The sequence below is a fragment of the Myotis myotis genome, unplaced genomic scaffold, assembly GCF_014108235.1.
Source record: "Myotis myotis isolate mMyoMyo1 unplaced genomic scaffold, mMyoMyo1.p scaffold_m19_p_19, whole genome shotgun sequence".
In the NCBI taxonomy this organism is placed as follows: domain Eukaryota; kingdom Metazoa; phylum Chordata; class Mammalia; order Chiroptera; family Vespertilionidae; genus Myotis; species Myotis myotis.
In genome coordinates, this window is record NW_023416323.1 from 10,233,386 (window position 1) to 10,253,020 (window position 19,635).

At 49.8% G+C, this 19,635-nt stretch overlaps 2 protein-coding genes and 1 non-coding gene across 3 annotated transcripts; 1 reads left to right on the forward strand and 2 right to left on the reverse strand.

Annotated features, from left to right (window-relative positions):
* Nucleotides 1-293: 293 nt before the first annotated feature.
* On the forward strand, nt 294-1,909 carry LOC118674194 (cytochrome c oxidase subunit 7A1, mitochondrial). Its single transcript, XM_036345630.1, has 4 exons — nt 294-428; nt 1,079-1,165; nt 1,266-1,350; nt 1,782-1,909. Exons 1-4 carry the CDS (start codon nt 339-341, stop codon nt 1,835-1,837), a joined length of 318 nt encoding a protein of 105 aa, XP_036201523.1. The 5' UTR covers nt 294-338; the 3' UTR covers nt 1,838-1,909.
* A 686-nt stretch (nt 1,910-2,595) lies between these two features.
* Nucleotides 2,596-10,167, reverse strand: CAPNS1 (calpain small subunit 1). The gene is made up of 11 exons (XM_036345629.1): nt 9,915-10,167; nt 9,110-9,327; nt 7,971-8,004; nt 7,594-7,683; nt 7,385-7,442; nt 7,223-7,287; nt 5,398-5,466; nt 5,219-5,297; nt 4,974-5,090; nt 3,285-3,343; nt 2,596-3,134 (listed from the first exon to the last, which is right to left on the reverse strand). Exons 2-11 carry the CDS (start codon nt 9,307-9,309, stop codon nt 3,108-3,110), a joined length of 798 nt encoding a protein of 265 aa, XP_036201522.1. The 5' UTR covers nt 9,310-9,327; nt 9,915-10,167; the 3' UTR covers nt 2,596-3,107.
* LOC118674892 lies at nt 8,154-8,260 on the reverse strand. The gene has a single exon (XR_004973738.1). It is a non-coding gene; the product is annotated as a U6 spliceosomal RNA (small nuclear RNA).
* Nucleotides 10,168-19,635: the final 9,468 nt, after the last annotated feature.

Genomic DNA, 19,635 nt, shown 5'->3' on the forward strand with positions numbered 1-19,635 from the left:
TGTCATCCCAACCTCACTGGCTCTGCAGTAGCAATCAGGGTAGGAGATCCGAGAAGACTTGAAGAAAATGCACTTGACCCAGGCGCAATTCCTCCTCAGAAACAAACCAAAACATATATTCCTTGGAACCGCTTTCCTCCCCACTTGGACCAATGGAAATGCCGAGATGAGTAATAGATGGATGTCTCAACCATTCGGCGCGGGGGTGGGGTTGGAGAGTCTCCTCCGCGGGCCTATTGGGCGAATCCGAATCTGGCCGCAGGCTTTTTCCGGCTCCACCCCACTTTGCAGAGGCGGAGACTGACCTGTCTTGTGATGTAGCTGGGGCGTGGCCTGGGATGCACCAAGAGGGGAGGCCACTGTGTGTCCTTGCCGGAGAGGGAGGTGACTCCAGCCGCAGAGGAGGACGCAGAATGAGGGCCATGCGGGTGAGGGCCCCCACGGGCCGGGCCCCCTATCCCGGAAGCCTTCACCCCAATACGAGACACTCTAAACGTCCGGGGATCTGGGGCACTGGAACGTGAGCCCATTCAGGGTTCGAGTCTCCCGCCTAACAGCCTGGGACCCCCACCCTTAGACTCCCAATCCAAGAGCTTCCCAGATAGCCGGAGACACTAACATGGCCCAGAGTCCAGGGTTTAACCTTCCCTTCGTCCAGGGCTCCTAACACCTCGGGACCCAGGCACTGGGAATTTAACACCTTTCCCTTCCCGGGACCTCTCAGGCTGTCTGGAAACTCCATAGGGGATATTTCCAGGACCTGGGCTTCTACCATTAATTCAGGGGACTGCGCCTCCCTTTTGGGTCCGCTCCTCTTCCAGGACCGTCCAGCGGTCGCCAACCTTTCGGACCTCACGGACCACCAGTGAGGTTACCGTAACCTCCAAGTCAGACCCTCCAGGCGCTAGTCCCCTTCGGGGTTTTTCTTGACAGTCCACCCTCCCCCACTCGTGTTGGCAACTCTGATCTTGCCTTTGGGAAGCTTTCAAGTCCCAGGGCCGCCCCCGTAACCCCCGCTGGACCCACTTCGAGACGCCTCTCCAGGTGCCTCTAATTCCCACCCACCGCCTTCCCCCAGGCTTCCCAGGCGTTGATTCGCTCCTTCAGCTCAACAGCTCGGAACCGCTTGGAGAACCGAGTGGCGGAGAAACAGAAACTCTTCCAGGTAGGCGGGGCGGGGGCCGCAAGCTCGATCCAGAGGGAGGCGGGGGAGACCGTCTTCGCGACAACAGCACCCTTTTCTTATTGGACGCCCCCAACATCAGGCGGACAATGACCTTCCGGTGCACTTGAAGGGCGGGGGAACCGACAACATTCTCTACCGATTGACCATGGGACTGTGTCTGGGAGGTGAGTGCAGGGCCTGTTCGGACTGAACTGCAGGAGGCGGGCTCAAGCTGGAGTAAGGAAGGGGGCTGGTTCTCGGGCTGGAATTTAGGGAGGGGATTGGGTTCTGGGCTGGCCAGGTTTGGGGACCGTACTGGCTGGCGTCCAGGCCAGCATATAGGGGGGACAGGGGAGCTCCCTAGGACTTGGGCTTCTCTCCCAGGAGGAGCCCTGGGGGCCTGGCAGGAGCTGGGTAGAAAGCTCAGGGCCAGGTCTGGATCAAAGACCAGGGATTCCCCACCTGAAGTGCAGTTTGAGGAGGGAGTTTGAACCATGAACTGGGGCTGGGATCCAGACTGGTGGTTGGTGAGTCTGCAGGTGGGTTTAAAAACCCAATATGGGGTTCAAGGAAGCGATTAGGGTCTCATTCTGTATCCCCTACATTCCCTCCCCAGGCACGGTCTACAGTCTGTATTGCCTTGGCTGGGCTTCCTTCCCCCACCAGAAGTGAGACCAAGAAGCCTGCAGGACCTGAAGGACTTGAACAAGCATCAATAAATGTGCTGGCTTATTGGGGAACCCAGCCCCGCCCTGGCCTCTATGTGCACCCCTCACTCCGTCCTCCCATTAGCAAGTAATCTCTGTCCTATGGACAGCCCATCGCCCAAGCCTTGAGTCCCTCATTTTAGACCAGGACTGTTCCTAGGATGTCACTGCCTCTCAGCCTTCCCAGGGGGGTTGGGGACCCCAAACAGTACCCTTGGGCTGCCCCTGCCCCCTCAGGCTTTGATGACCGAGGGTGGTGTCCTTGAGTGGGACAGGGATATGTATCCTAGGATAGCAGTCCTCCTCTCCCTTCAGAGGCTCTGGGGGGTGGGAAGGAAGATGCTAAATGTGGTCATGGTGAAATAGTTAAGAGGCAAGTGAAGAACAAACTCACTCATGCACAGATGAGAGCGGACAAACATGACCTTGGGAGACAGAACCAGGGGTGACACTGACACTTCCCACCAGCCCTGCTCTTGCAGCAGGAGCAGGAGTGCCCAGGCCCCTGTGTCCCACTCTCAACTCCAGACTCTCTCAAGTATCTTAGCAAGAATGAGGATATAACTCAACTGGGATCCACTGTGAGAAAGACATGCAGATCCAGCCTTTGGGATAGACACAAAGACCCACAAAACCACCCCCACTCCAGCACCAGGACCAAGACTCCCTCTGCCCCAGACAGAGCCTAAGCCACCCTTCAACTCTCAGAACAGGAGGCAGATCTTAGAGCAGCAACTGGGGTGCATTTATTTCCTCCTGGGTCTAGCAGGCTGGGGCAGAATACAAAGGCATTGGGGCATATGTGGCCTGTTAGGACCTGGAGTTCAGATGTCTGGGTGGTTAACTGAACTGGTGTGCCAGGGCGCATAGGGCCTAGGGTGATTCTCCCAGAACTTAGGAGAATCTCCCTTCCTACCTTGGGGTGTGGAAGTGACACAACTTAGCATAGATGCGTGAGAAGGGCTGTGGAGTGGGTATGCCAAGGGTGGAGCGACCCATGGGACAGGGTGTTAGAGTGTCCTAGAGCCAGATGTAACTTGGGGCGTGGCATGGTGGGACACGTTGAGCCCTAGCTGTGGTCTGAGAAGCTAGTTGCCAACAGAAAATGGAAAAGCTGGTGGGTCAGCAGGATCCACAAAGACATGACTGCAGACAGGATCAGCCCTGGGAGAGACCAAAATGTCCAAGGTGACACCTAATGTGAGGTGATGAGGAGAGAGGTCTGGGGTTCCCACTCAGGAATACATAGTCAGCTGCAGCCACTGGGGAGAGAAAGGCACAGAGAGTGAGGAGGAGAACTGGGATTAGAATACCAGAAGCCCTTCTCTGTCCTCCCCAGGGACTGTTGGGAAAATAGGAGGGAGGGGGAATCCAGTTCAGAGCTAAAGGGAGGGCAGGATGGGAGTTCTTACCTCCTGGATGTTCACCTGAATTTGTCCAGTGCCATCTTTATCAAGAGATTTAAAAGCACCTAGAGAAGAGCAGGGTTGGGGAAGGGGGGAGGGGGTGGCTTTTAGGATAAAAATATACTAATATATGGGATGATGATAATAGTAGCTAGTACTTGATTTAGCACCTTGTGCCAAGCACTGTATAAAGTGCTTTTCATATATTAACTAATTTAATCCAATTCTGAGAGATGTGTCATTTTAAAATTTGGCACAGAGAAGTGACGTGTTCCAGGTCACGCAGTGAGAAAGTGAGGAAATTGGGATTGAAACCCAGGCTGTTACCCACCTCAATAATGGCCGCCATGTACCATCACCCTCTGCCCAAGTCCCAGCTTCCCACCGACTTCTGAGCCCTCCAGTTCTAGCTTAAACAGACTATTGGAAAGAAACTCTGCAGGCTTCACTTCCTGCCTTACCATCTAGCATGCTTCCCACTCCTGCCCTGAAACTCCCCTCCATGTTCTCCACCCACAGCTAAACCTGGGCAAACAGGTGCCCACACTGCCTTTGCTTCCTCTCTCTCATTCTACATTGTTACCACCCTCAGATGTCCACATACTACCTGGTGTCCTAGATGCTGCACTCACAGCAGTTACTGTTGACCCTCTTCCAGTGGACATTTCTTGGGCCTTCTCACACGTGACTTTTGGCATCATCTGCCCTATTGTCCACTCCTGCCTTCCCTTCATAGCCCTGGCATACCTGTCCCTTTTCCTCTACCCATGATCTTAATGTATGGTCCTCCCTAGTCTCTTGGGATGCCAAGGGATCAAAGCCAAATTTGACCATCCCTCCCCTGCCTAGAACCTACTGTAGCTCTCCATTGCCCACACTCTCTGAGCACCCCTAAAAATTGGCATTCACAGCCCTACATGCCCATTGTTCTTGCTTCCTTTCACTCAACTCTCTCAAACAGGTCGGAGTTCAAATTCTGGCTTTGGAATTAATTTCCTTGCTGAGTGGCTGTGAGCAAGCTATTTCGTCTCCTTGAACTCTAGGCTCCTTCTCTATAAAATGGGGACAATAATTCCCAATTCTCAGGGTGATCTTAAAGATTCAGTGCATTAATGTTCAAAAGAACCTTTATGATACAGTCCCTGTGTCCCCTCCTCACAGCCTTTTGTCTCACCATCCCACCCCCTCTTCAGCATGCTCAACTGAGTCCAACAAAAAACACCAAAACTACCATCCTCTCTTTCCTTTTTGGCCTTCACACAGGCTGTTTCCACTGCAACACTCATCCCCACTCTCTCACGGGATCACTCCTCCTCACCCCTAAAGTCTCAGCTCACATGTGCCTTCCTTCAGGAAGCCCTCCTTGACCCTTCAGGCTGCCTTAGTTTGAAGCCCTCAGAGATTCCATAATCACAAATCTAAATGCACTCTGCCCTGAGCTTCCCCTCAGAGCCCCCATCACTCTACCCTGAACCTCCTCTAGCCCAGAAGCAACCATTGAGCTGTCACTGATGATTTGCCTTTCCTCCACTGGACTGTGAGTGATGTGAGGGCAGGATCTGGGGCTGTTTTGGTCACTGCAGTGCCCCTACCATTGCCCACCTCAGGGTTAGGCTCAAAGACCTTGGGTAATCCCTTGGATGTTGAACAAACAAAATCCACCCCTGCTCCGAAGAGAGCTGCAGTGTCACTCACGGAACATGGCATCCAGCCTGACCAGGCAGCTGATGAAGTTGTCAAAATCCATGTTCCCTTCCTCATCTGAGTAGCGTCGGATGATCATGTTGTAGAGATGCTCATTTAGATGGAACCCTGACAATGATTTAGTCTCTCAGGTGCGGGGGCCATGAAGCCCAACCCACTCCCAGTCCCAGATTCAGACTCAGACCAGCTCAGTGGGGCTGTCTCACCAATCCTACTCCCATCCCCACCAGCCATACCTGCTGCCTCAAAGGCCCCTGGAAGTTCACTGCTGCCAATGGTTCCTGAATGGTCAACATCAAACTGTTTGTATATGGCCTGTGGGGACAGGGAGTTCAGGGACCAAATGAGCATCATGGGGCACAGCATCTCCATGGCTTAGAAGTCTTCATGCTAAGTTTAAGAGGTCACCACACACCTGCCATTTTTTGATGTTGTTCCACAAATACTTGAATTCCTCGAAACCCAGCTTTCCTGTTGTGTCACTCTGGCAGAAGGGTGTTAAGAATAGCTGTACTAAATGTGTGCATTATACACCCTGTGTACATCAAAATGGTAACTGCCAAGCAGGGAAACATGGGCTAAAACCCCAGTTCCTAACTCACCCTAGTCATGTTACCTTGGATGTGTTGCTATTTCTTGTTTTATCCATACAAATTTTACTTTATGTTCTCATCTCATTTTATTTATTGATTTTAGAGAAAGAGGAAAGGAGGGAAGGAGAGAGAAACATCAATTTTGTTGTTCCACTTATTTATGCATTCCTCAGTTGCTGTATGTGCTTTAACCAGTGATGGAACCCACAACCTTGGCCTATCAGGACAATGCTCTAACCAACTGAGCTACCCGGCCAGGGCCACTTTATGTTTCTAAATGGTTAGGACTCTCTTTAAACATAACCTTGTGGAATTATAATGAACTTTTCCAAACTATAAATTTCTCACCTGAATAGTTACTAATTTCTCGTTTATTAAATCCTTGATAGTAATTTGATTTCCTAAATGTTAGAACATATAAAAAAAACAGGGGCTCTAAGTCTTAGAGCTCTAAGAAAATGAGGGAACAGTAGTGAATACATAATGGGTTTGTGATCAGAGCAGAATGAGATATTGGCAGAAAGCTCTTACCTCCGGTGCTGGCACTTGATAAATTCTCAATAACAACCTACCAAGACTTACCAGATTACCTAGTATACACACCAGTTTTAAGCTTCTCAGACCATAACTTTGCTCACTAAATCCTCAAGACACCAGTCCCACAAGTAATATTCCCCAGTCACAGAGACAGAAACAGATTTAGAGCTGAAAAATCTACCTGCAGCCCTGGCTGACATTGCTCAGTGGTCAGAGCATCGGCCCTCGCACCAAAGGGTTGTGGGTTCAATTCCTAGTTAAGGGCACATACCTGTTGCAGATTCACTTCCCATCTCCCAATAGTACAGGAGGCAACCAGCTGATATGTGTCTCTCATACTGACACGTCTGTCTCTCTCCCTTCTACTCTCTCTGAAAAGCAATGGAAAAAATATCCTCTGATGTGGATAACAACAAAAAAACTACCTGCATATGATCACAGTAACACCAAACATGTACAGACCACTCTATTATTATACACTATGCTAAACCTTTTGCATGTAACTCTTATATAATCACATGATCACACAACATGAATATATGTGTGTGTCTGTACTGACCTATGTGCTGAGTGTGCATACATCCAAAATCAGCTAATGACTGGCCATGTGCAAATAGACACATGTGTTCCTGTGCATATGCCATCACATATCTTCGTGTATATGGGTGTGCCCTTGTGTGTGCATGTATATATGTGCATGTAGGCATACCTATGTATAGCCATGGTTGAATGTTTGTACAAGGGCCACCCAAGGGAAATTATAAGCTTGGGTTCTCAAGCCCAAAAGACCTGGAGTCCAAATTCCTATCCTGCCACTTACTCTTTATTTATAACTTCAGACAAATGACTGCCTCTCTCTGAGTCTGTTTCTTTACCTATAGAATGGAATATAATAATTGTATGTGTCTAACAGAATGGTTCTGATGAACAAGTAAGTGCCAGTTATGATAGCTGATATTATTATTGATTGCCACATGTCCATAGGTGGGTGTGTTCTAATGTATTCCTGTCCACATCTGTGGGTATGCAAGCTGTACCCTGGTTCCCACTCATGCTCTCAGAAAATTCCTTCTTCACTCAAGGCCTCTTCCAGAGTGCCCTCAAGGATACATCCATCACGGCCACCATGCTGCGACATGTGTCAATGCCAAAACCATCAGTCTTCAGATCAGGGTCTGTGGGGGACAGGTTGAAGATCAGAGGCCAGAGGTCTCTACTACCCCAGCTGCCATACCTCTAAACCTGCCCAATGTGTTAACCCCAGTCACTCACGTCGGGTCACCACTTTGTTGAGAATGTTCATGAGTTCTGTTGCGCTGACTTCCATGTCCTACAGGGAAGTTTGGGGTGGGTCAGGGGTGACTGAAAGGGATTTGGGCGTGTTATGAAGGAGGATAGGAACTTTGGGATAGCCATGGTTGAATGTCTGTACAAGGGCCACCCAAGGGAAATTATGGAAGAGTTAGGACGGGGTTACTTACATCTCCAGCCAGCTGGGCAAAGAGCCTCCGGAACTGCCGGACTTCCTCACTCTCATTGGCCTCAATGTTGGAGTAATGGGTGCGCGGGGGCTGCAGAGGGAGGAGATCTCGTAGAAGATAGAGTAAGAGGTGGGGAGGGGAGCCCTGGCCAGTACAGCCCTAGATTGCCACCCAGAGTGGACTGAGTAGTTGAGTGATCAAAGGAATGAGAGGTGGTCAGTGAATAAGGAGTGGGTAATAGCTGTTTGTGGACATGACAAGGGAGAGACTTAATGAGAGGGACATGGAAGGGGTGAGCTTCTCCAAAGGGACAAGGAGAAGTGCTGGAAAAGGCCTCAGAGTGGAAGCAAGGTCTCAGGTTGTGGAGGGCAGCTTACCGGGGGCTCTGGGTTATACTGCGCAGCCGCCTCACTGGAGGGAAACAGGGGAGTTAGCACTAGCTCCCACACCCCAACCCGCGCAAACCCAGACTGCCACCATCCCTGCTTGCTCCCTCCGCCTGCCCTATCTCTTTTGTCCTCACCTGTCCCTATCCTTTTTTTTTTTTTTTTTTTTTTTTTTAATATATGGAACACTTCACGAATTTTCGTGTCATCCTTGCGCAGGGGCCATGCTAATCTTCTCTGTATCGTTCCAATTTTAGCATATGTGCTGCCGAAGCGAGCACACCTGTCCCTATCCTTGTTGCCCTGGTTGCGCCCGTGAGGAAACTCAGAGGCCTGACCTTAAGGTAGGCTCCACTCCTACCAGAGCACACCTGCCCAATGGCAGCTCCCTCAATAGACTCAGCCTCTCCGAGGGCTCACTTCGTAAAAGTTCTGCCCCCGCTTCTCGGGGCCTCAAACTCCTCCGATCCCATCTGTCTAGGAACATAGTTCATCGCTACGGCTTCCTGAACTCTTGTGTCTTCCCAGCACCCCGCCCCAGCTCCATTAGTTCCAGCTCTTTGGAGGGATCACTGCTCAATGGCCAAGGCTAATTAGGCCTCTAATTAGGCTAATTAGAAAATCTGCCCTACCTCCACCAGGACATTTTTCTATTTTAATCCAGCTAGTTCCCAGTCAGGCTGAGCCCCTTCAAAGCTATTTCTCTTATCCCAGTAGGTTCGGCCTCTTCTGGGGGCACCTTCTCATGGACCCACCTAGGACGGCCGGGCCAGGCGCATAACACAAGCCTTGCCCCCATGAAGTGACACCCAGCCTCGCTGGCTCCGCCCCCTTAACGTTCATCTTCAGGTTAGCGGAAGCCGGCGGGGTCCAGCCCGAGTAAGCCCCACCTCCCAAAGCCCGGCCCCGGACCCAGCAACGATCCAACAGAGGGCAACCCCCCAGGTGTAGCCCCGGTTCCACGAGCTGCAATCGCCTCCTTACGACCCGCCCCTCAAGGCCGGCTTCCCAGCCCAGGCCCGGCCCAGCCCAGCCTAATGAAGGCTCCAGGTCAGTCTCCAGGTTACCCCATTCTATTCTCGCCCGACAGTCTCCAACGTTAGGCCCCGCCCCCTCAGGCCCCGCCCTACCTGATGGCGCTAATGACCCCGCCCAGGATGCGCATGGCAGTTCCGCCACCGCCGCCGCCGCCGCCTCCGCCGCCGCCGCCGCCGCCTCCGCCTCCGCCTCCGCTGATTAGGCCTCCGAGCACATTCCCCAGGCCCCCGCCCAGGCCCCCGCCTCCCCCGCCGCCACCGCCGCCCTTCAAGAACGAGTTAACCAGGAACATGGCTGCGACTCTAGGTTCCTAAAGAGAAAAAAGTGGTTAGGTGGTCGCGAACCCACCCCAACCCATAAAAATGAGAAATTCAGGCAGCTGGACGTGGGGAGTGAGGCCTCTGGCTGGGCTTAAAGAGTCCGTTCAGAATGGTGGTCCGGACTGCTGGGGGATGGCAGTGCTCGGATGGGTGCGGTAGGGACTGATGATGACATTTGAAACCCCTTTCTGGATCCAAAGGGTCCTCGTCAGCCTTGAATGACCCTGGGTGAGTCTACGCTTTGGCATCATTAAGGCTAGGGGGTCCGGGTCTGGTGGGTTCCCGGGAGCGCCAAGTTAGTGTAAGACATCCCGGATGTGTCTGGGGGCTCGAGTCAGGGCCCCAGAACTGGACTATGGGTCTCGGGCGGGTCAGATTCTCGGCCTGGAGGCCCCCGGGGCAAGGTTTTGGAAATTCAGGATGTGGGGTTGGAAATTCAGATACTCCCCGCAGCGGGATCACAGTCTCACCGCTGCGTCTGTGGGCTCGGGTCTGAGATCGTGGGAGTAAGACCAGGGCCAGGGATAACGGGGTTCCCATTAGAATGGGGGGCACGAGAGCATAATTTACGGGGTACCTCTCAAGTCCAAGGACGGAGGGTGGAAGAGTGTCCGGGGCGAGATAACGCGGGCAGGACAGGTCTGGAGGTTCGAATCTCAGATCATCAGTCTGGGGACCTCTGAAGCCGGGACTTTAGGATCTCGTCGGGTCTGGGGCCGTACGAAGTACAAGGGTAGTGTGGCTGGGCGCTCACCGCCTCTCGCGGGTCCGCTCGTCTCCGCTGCTCCCGGGTCTCTGGCCGAGGCCGGTTCCGTAGGGCGGGGCGCGTGACTCAGGCGGCGCCTCGGGTTAGCCCAGGCCGGGCGCCCCGCCCGCTTCCGCGCGGTCCTACTGCCGTCTCTACCACTGCGCCTGCGCGCGCGCTCGGCCTCGTCCATTGGTTGTAGCTGCTCGGGCTTCGCCCGGACCGAGTCCCCGCGCTGATTTCACAGGTCTGAGGTCTTCCCAACACCTCTCCAACCCGGGTCAAGACCTCTAAGGTGACCCCATAGGTTTTGTGAACTTTCTCCCCTTAAACTGGTCTCCACCCGGCTACGGATACGGTTTTCGGCCCGCCAGAAACGCGATTCTTGGCTCTCGGCCCCTATCCCGGTCTTGTCGCGACAGCATCTGGAAGCCCCGAATTTTATTTAGCTCGCGATCGGGGGCCAACCGCCCGCATTGTGCGGGGACTACCGCTAGTCTAGATTTCCCGGGACCTTGGGGCAGCAGGATGGCGGTCAAACTGGGTAGGGTTTTGCCGTCTACCAAAACTGCCTTGTGAGACGCCGCCTTCACCCGCATTCCTTTACCCTCTGAGTCAGGGTCACCAGAGTCATTTTTCCAGGACGGCCCCAAAGTGTCATCTCAGACTTCCCATCTCTAAAGAGGGGGTCTGGCACAGGACGAGTCCACTGGCCAAGGCCTGGTTGGGGGGTGGGCGGGGAATGCCAAAACTGGGAGAAAAAGTGGCGACTCCAGCTGCCTTTGGAGGCTTCCCTTGCTCTCTGGTTCCAGTCTCCAACCTGTGCACACTCAGTATTTTTTCGGGCTTTTTATAAGGAGCTAAATCTAGCTACCAGCCTGTTTGACTTGTTTGGCCCTTAGCCTCTCCCCTGGAGGCTGGCTTGGTTTGACTTTGAATCTGGGCTCTGCCCCTTAATAACTGTGACATTCCAAAAACAGTGACTTGAAACCTCTGAGCAGTTATATACTTTGTAAAATGGGAACAAAGACTTCGGTGCCCCCCTCACTAAGCCCCTATTATAATTAAACTAGAGGCCAGAGCACGGATTGGTGCATGGGTGGGGGCGGCCCGCCCCATCAAGGCTGATCAGGCTGGCTGGGGGAAGGGGGCACAGGAGGTTGGCCGGGCCCCACCCCAAATGTGATAGGGGAGGCTGGTTGGAGGCGGGGCTGATGCTGGTGTGGCGGTGGAGGGGGGCCTAAGGGGGGAAAGGGCTGCCTGCGTTTGGCGGGCTGGCCCACCCCTGGTTGAACTCCAGTGGAACTCCTGGTGGAGGGGACAATTTGCATGATTAGCCCAGCCTGCATGGTGGAGTGGTTGAACACCAACCTATGAACCAGGAGGTGGTTTAATTCCCAGTGGGACACATGCCCAGGTTTCAGGCTTGGGGGGGCGGGGGGGGGGGGGGGGGGCATGCAGGATGCAGCCAATGATAATTCTCACTCATCATTGATGTTTCTGTCTCTCTCTCCCTCTCCCTTCCTCTCTGAAATCAATAAAAATATTTTTTTTAAAAAAATAAGTGATTAGAGCAGTAATAGTGAACCTTTTGAGCTCAGCGTGTCAGCATTTTGAAAAACCCTAACACTCTGGTGCTGTGTCACATATATAGATTTTTTGATATTTGCAACCATAGTAAAACAAAGACTTATATTTTTGATATTTATTTTATATATTTAAATGCCATTTAACAAAGAAAAATCAACCAAAAAAATGAGTTTGTGTGTCACCTCTGACACACGTGTCATAGGTTCGCCATCACTGGATTAGAGCTTAGTAGCTATTATTCTGTGTCTGTACCCATGCTGTTCCCTCCTCCTGGAGCCCACCTGGATTCCTCAAGTGGCTGACTCTTGCTCATTCTTAGGTAATACTGATAAAAATAACTCTCCTAAACACTTTCAATATATCAGCTCATATGTCTTCATAACAGACTTTCTCTCCATTTTAGAAATAAGTAAAGTAACTGTGAGGTCAAACTCCCTAGCTTGTACTCTTAACTATTAACCTGATGCAGTGATTCTTAAATAATATAATATGATAATACCTCACATAAAAAGATCAAAACAGATGAAACCCATAGTCAAGGCTAATGCTACCTTAGGGCTTGTTGGGGGCAGGGCAAGGAACTGCTACCCAAGCCTTGTCTATGGAACAGGAACTGACAGGAGAGAAAATGGAGGCTCTGAAGGCGGGGTCACTTACCTGAGGTCACAGAGGGTGTCAGGACCAGGTCGGAACCTGGGTTTGGCTATCCCAAAACTTTTGGTGATGACTAATTCAGATTCCCTTCTCAACACACACACTCCATGCCAGACTGAGCAGCTTGTTTTCTGCCCTCCAGGGCTCACTTGCTGCCAGGCCTTCACATGGGCTGTGCCCTCTACCTAGAATACTCCATCTCTGTTTATTTCAGGGGTCCTCAAACTTTTTAAACAGGGGCCAGTTCACTGTCCCTCAGACCGTTGGAGGGCCGGACTATAGTTTAAAAAAAAAACTATGAACAAATTCCTATGCACACTGCACATATCTTATTTTGAAGTAAAAAAACAAAACGGGAACAAATACAATATTTGTATTTGCATGTGGCCCGCGGGCCGTAGTTTGAGGACCCCTGGTTTATTTGCTTGCTTGCTTGTTTTTGCTTTCCTGGTTTTGTAGTTACTCAGGCTTTGGGTGTCAGAAGTCACCTCTTCAGGGAAGCCCTTCCTGTCTCCACCTCCATCTGAGACTAGGTGCAGCTTCCAGTTAACATGCTTGTTGTACCTTGCATTTTCTCACAGCACTCACTGCCAATTACAATCATATTGTTATCCAGGTCTGTCTGCCTGACCTTAACCTTGAGATCTCCTTCACATGCATTGCTTAAATTCCATTTCTAGGCTATCAATACCCAAATTTCTATCTTCAGTCCAGATAGTTACAGGTTCCTGCATCCTATTCACCATTTCCATAGGGGATCCCTTAAGCTGTCCTCTTGTTTTTTAATTGTGTTTTTTTTCATCTTGGTTCCCTGATTGATTTTCTACCCTTCTAATCTGCTGTGTATTCCTTCCAGTGTGTTCTTTTTTTAAAAAAAAAAAAATTAAAAAAAAGGTTTTTATTGATTTTAGAGAGGAAGGGAGATGGAGATAGAAACATCAATGATGCGAGAGAATCATTGATAGGCTGCCTCCTGCACGCCCCCTACTGGGGATCAAGTCTGCAACCCCAGCATGTGCCCTTGACTGGAATTGAACCTGGGACCCTTCAGTGTGCAGGCCAACGACGCTCTATCCACTGAGCCAAACCAGTTAGGGCCAGTGTGTTCTTTATTAGTGCTATGTCACTCTTTATTTCTGACTGTTCTTTTTTTTTTTTTTTTTTTTTTTAGTTACTATATCTTTTCTCATGCGGTTGAGCATCTTTACCATCATTATTCTAAACTCTATATCAGATAAATTTCTTATCTCCATTTTATTTATCTCTTCTGGAGAATTCTCTTGTTCTTTCATTTGGGGGTTGTTTGTCTCCCCATTTTGGCTGCTTGTTTGAGTTTGTGTCTACGTATTATATTAGGTAGATCTGCTACACCTCCCAATCTCTAGTGCAGGACAATGTCAGGCCCTATTTCTGATTGGCCCTGAGTATCCTGTTTGGGTCTATCAGCAATCCACAGCTTGTGGCTCCCTCTGCTGGGGCCGGATGCCTTTGGAGAGGACCAACATATGCACCAGGGCCTGCTTTTCCTACCCCCAGGCCCAGAAGGAGATCCCGCAGTCTCAAAGCCTCCAGAGATCCGCCTCTGCTACCAGTCAGATTGTTATCAGCCTTGATTGGCCTCACGCTATTGATCAGAGTGGGGTGAGGATTCTTCCAACAGGGTGTGTTGACTGCCTTTCCCCTAGGTCAGTGGTCAGCAAACCATGGCTCACAAGCCACATGCGGCTTTTTGGTCCCTCGAGTGTGGCTCTTCCACAAAACACCGACTTCTGCACATGGGCACGAAGTTTCAATCGCACTGTACGTGTGCGCCCACACGTGGTATTTTGTGGAAGAGCCACACTCAAGGGGCCAAAGAGCCACATGTGTCTCGAGAGCTGCAGTTTGCCGACCACTGCCCCCGGTCAAAACCACCTGGATAGCTAAGGTCTGTAGGAGAAAGATGTCCTCTGCAGTGTGAGGGAATGACTCAGCATAGGAAACTGGGGTGGCTGCTTTCCAAGCTCCAACCCTAGAGCCCCCAACTCTGGACTCTCCTCACACAGCTCCAGTACACTCTGCCCTCCCTCTGCTGGAGCCCAAGGTGAGTGGCTGCACAGGAAATTTTGTGTGTTGGTCCTTTAAGAGGGTGCCTGCATTTCTAGTCTCTCCCTGGCAGACAGCAACCCTGCTGCTTTTCACAGCCAGGTATTATATGGACACCTTTCTCAGTTCTAGTGCTCTGGGCTGGGGAGCCCAGCTTGGGGTTTAGACCCCAGAGTTCTCAGTGGGAACCCTCCATAGCTGAAATATCCCTCCGGACTTTCAGCTGCTGTCTGTGGGAGCCTGGCCACCCCTTTTGTGCTTCCACACTTACTACCAGTCTCTATGTGGTCTCCAGTTTTCATCCTTGGTTATCAGAGTTCTCTCCAGCTATTCTTCTGTTGAATTTCCAGGGTGGTTTTTTTCTGTATTTTATGTTATTTGTCTTTTCATATTTTATGCTATGTGTGTATATATATATAAATATATATATATAGATATATAGATATATAGATATCTATATATATATCTATATATATCTATATATATATATATATATATATTTCAGAGAGGAAAGGACGAGAGAGAGACATCAATGATGAGAGAAAATTATTGATTGGCTGCCTCCTGCATGCCCCACACTGGGGATCTAGCACTCAACCCTGGGCATGTATGTGCCCTGACCGGGAACTATGACCTCCTGGCTCATAAGTCAATGCTCAAGCACTGAGCCATGCTGGCCAGGCTTTTTTTCTTCTGTTTTCATAGGCATATTCCTACTTAAATACCTAATTACTTGTTTATACAATACTAGAGGCCCGGTGCACAAAAATTTGTGTACTCGGGAGGGTCCTTCAGCCTGGCCTGTGCCCTCTCACAGTCTGGGACCCCTTGGGGAATGACCACCTGCTGGCTTAGGCCCACTCCCTGGGGGAATTGGTCTAAGCTGGCAGTCAGACATCACTCTGGCAGCCCAGGAGCCCTCAGGGGATGTCCACTTGCCAGCGGGGAGCAGGCCTAGCTGCAGTTGGACATCCTTAGCGCTGCTGAGGAGGCGGGAGAGGCTTCCACCACCACCACTGTGCTGGCAGCTGGCAGCCTGGCTTGTGGCTGAGCAGAGCTCCCCCATGTGGGAGCACACTGACCACCAGGGGGCAGCTCCTGCATTGAGTGTCTGCCCCTTGGTGGTCAGTGTGTGTCATAATGACCAGTGATTCCCAGTCTTTCTGCTATTAGGGTCAATTTGCATATTACCCTTTTATTATATAGGATAGAGGCCTGGTGCATGGGTGGGGGCTGGCTGGTTTGCCCTGAAGGGTGTCCCGGATCAGAGTGGGGTTCCCGCTGGGGTGCCTAGCTAGCCTGGGTGAGGAGCTGATGGGTGTTTGCAGCTGGTCACACCCCCTTCAGGGTGGGGGTCCCCACTGGGGTGCCTGGCCAGCCTGGGTGAGGGGCTGATGGCTGTTTTCAGGCTGGCCACACCCCCTTTAGGGTAGGGGGGGGTCCCCACTGGGGTGCCTAGCCAGTCTTGGTGAGGGGCTGCGGGCCGTTTTTCAGGCTGGCCAAGCCCCCCCGGCGACGGAAGCTCCCAGTCTCTCCTTTTTTTCTTTTTTATTCTGGGATGTATTTACCTTCTATAATTGAAACTTTGTAGCCTTGAGAGGAGCTCAGAGCTGGCCAGGGCAGGCGGGAGGGAAGCTTGGCTTCCTCCATCACCAGGGGCAACCCAGCCTCCTACTCGCTCCAGCTCCGTGGCCACGGCCAGCTGAAAGCAGGTATCTGGGGTTTATTTATCTTCTATCATTGAAGCTTTGTTGCTTTGAGTGGAGTTCAGAGCCTGGCCATAGCAGGCGGGAAGCTTGGCTTCCTCCATCATTGGGGCAACCAAGCCTCCTGCTTGCTCCAGCTCCGTGGCTGCCCGCCGCCATCTTGGTTGGGTTAATTTGCATATAGTTGCTCTGATTGGCTGGTGGGCATGGCTTAAGGCATAGCAAAGGTATGGTCGATTTGCATGTTTGTCTTTTATTAGTGTAGTTAGGTCACACTTTGAAAGCCTATCTGCATTACCACCTCCTAAAGTGAGACTCCATGTCGAAGTGATGGCCTTTTGGGAATTCCAGTCCATCCCTATTTTAAAAGAATCAACCAATGCCTCTCTTTTCCAGTCTCAAATCCCATTTCTTTGTCTATCTTAGATCAGGCGTGTAGAGGACTTCCATACTCTAACACAGCCAGGGACTATGACCAATTGTCAGCAGGAAGCAGCTACTGAAAACAGATTGCTTTCCCTCATCAACCCTAAAAGATTTTAGGGATGGAAGTCTCTGAGGGGGGAATGTTATAGGATAGTGACAATCTAGGAAAATTCCAAGACAAGAAATAGGGAGACTGAGACAGGAGAATTAGACAAGGCCAAAAAGTTTTGCAGACCACTTATAGCAGGAACTTATCTTGAGAACAAAGGGTTAAAACTCCTCCTCACAAAAAAATGTAGGAGAGGAAGGGAATGGAAAGGGGAAGGGGAGGAGGAGGAATCTTGATTCAACTTCTCACTAACCAGAGACTATTTAGTATAAATCACCCTGGAACTAAGACAGCAGGAGGGAAGGGGGAAGGAAAAGAAGGGAGGACAGTTTTATTTCATCTTACTATTTAAACATTGAAGCCAGCAGTCTTGGGTTTGTCAACATAAAGTTACCAGATGGTTCTCATAAATTCTGGGAAAGCCATAACAAAGAAAAGAAGGGAGTTCATCTTTACCAGGGTATCTAGCAGAGGAATTTTTTTTAAACTTACAGACAGGAGGGTATATAACTCCTCAAATCCCCACCAAACTGGCTTTTTCAAGCTAAATAGGAAAGCCCATCTGAGCTCTAGCTCAGATGCAGAATTGCTTGCCTTGCTTCTTTAATAAATGTGTCTGCTTTAATATCTTTAATAAATTGGCTTTATCACAACGCAATCAAGGTCACTCCTTTGAATTTGTTCCTACGAGAATGAGAATAGAGATGGGGACAGCCCTCTCCCACTGACTCAGGGGGCTGTCCAATAACACCTGTCTGATGTCTGTGAGAGGTTCCTGTAACAATTCTAATTTTCATTTCTGTCAATATGTCAAAAATTTTTAATTGTGGCCCTGGCTGGGTAAGTTCTTTGCTTAGAGTGTTGTCTCCATACTCCAAGATTGTGTGGGTTCCATCTCTAGTTAGGGCACATACAAGAAGCAACCAAGTGTCCTAGCCGGTTTGGCTCAGTGGATAGAGCATCAGCCTGTGGACTCAGGGGTCCTGGGTTTGATTCTGGTCAGGGGCACATGCCCGGGTTATATGCTAGATCCCCAGTGGGGAGCGTGTAGGAGGAAGCTGATCGATGATTCTCTCTCATCATTGATGTTTCTATCTCTCCCTATCCCTTCCTCTCTGAAATCAATAAAAATATATTTAAAACAACAATAAAAACTCCCATTTATCAATAATAAGAAGACTACCTGATAAAAAGATGAAACAAAAACAATTTAAGAAGCAACCAAGTAATGCATAAATAAGAACAACAAATTGATGCCCCCCATACAAAAAAAATCAATAAATTAAAATATATATATTCAATAAATTTAAAAATATATTTTTTTATTTTTTTATTTTAATTGTGAAGAAGAGAGAAAAGAGAAAGGGACATTTTTTCCTCTAAGATGGGAGTGCTTCGCTCTCCTGGAAAGTGACCAGAGGTCATGACCTCTGAGAATGGTTCACTGTACACTTGACCCAGAAAATTCCACAAAATCATGCCAATCAAGAGGTTCAAATCTTAGTATTCACTTTAAAAACACTCATGAAACTGTCCAGGCCATCAAGGGTATGCATATTCAAAAATATGTTACTTCTGCTAGCAGATGTAACAATAAATTTATAATTCTTTACCCCTTTCAGCATCTTGTGTTCCTCCTTCAGCAACCCTAAGACTTTTCTGAAGTGTTAAGTATCTGAAGGATGTCACTTTACAGAAGCACTGTTTGCCATTCTATCATTACAATGGTGGAGTTGGTAGGTATGCCCAGGCCAAACAGTGACGCTGGACACAGGGGTCGATGGCCCAAAAACAGTGCTCCATTTTTGCTGCACATGCTTAAAAATGCAGAGAGCAATGCTGAACTCAAGGGTTTAGATGTACATTCTCTGGTCATTGACCACATCCAGGTGAACAAAGCTCCCAAGATACAGCGCAGAACGTACAGAGCTCATGGGTGGGTTAACCTGCCCATGAGCTCTCCCTGACACATGGAGATGATCTGTACTGGAAAAGAGCAGACTGTTCCTAAACCAGAAGAGGAGGCTGCAGAGAAAGCAAAGTTATCCCAGGAGAAACTGAAGACACAAAAACTATGGCCTGGAAGTAAATTCAGAATACAATAAATACTAATAAAAGTAAAAGCTGCCCTGGCCAGGTAGCTCAGTTGGTTGCATCAAGGTTGTGGCCTGGATTCCTGGTCAGGGCCATACAAGATGCAACCAGTGGGTGTCTAATTATGTGGAGTCTGCTGATGGTGTGTGTGTGTGAGTGTGTGTATATTTCTCTTTTTCTAAAATCAATCTTTTAAAATGTAAAAGCAAAAAATAAAAAAATGGGAGCTTTTCAATGCTGCTTGAGAGCTGACCAGGACCCGAGCAGAGGGAAAGGCTGAGATACAGGAAAGCAGGAGGGAGCACAGGCGGGCCAGCTTCTACTTTGACCAGAAAAATCGGCCCCGGCTCCCCAGCCAGGACATCGGTTCCCCCTCTCTGATTAATTCACTGACTGGCAGAATCTGCGCATCACCAACTTTGCATAGACCCCTGCCGGAAGCCGGTCCATCCTTGCTGCTTGACACAGTCACTGCAGGAAAGAAACATCTGCACAGCATATGTTTCAAGGGACCTGGCGTATATAGCATACTGTTCTTAATATGTTTGCTCCCCTTAGCGCTGTGTGTTTTAACCAAGGTCACCTCTCCGAGAAAGGTTGTTTCCCCAGGTAGGAATTTTTCCCTGAAGTCAGGGAGGGGAATGCCTCTCCTAGAAAGGTTGTTTCCCCAGGTAGGAATTTTTCCCTGAAGTCAGGGAGGGGATGAAACTCCTTAACTAAGTGCCAGGCGGGTAGTTAATCACTACAAACAATCATGCTTAAGCTACATAATCTTTACTCCCTGGAATGGAGATAAGAAATGCCCTAACCTTTGTAATAGAAATTGACAGGATTAAAATCAACTGGGATAAATACGGATGTAACAAGACAATAAACAGCAGAACCTCTC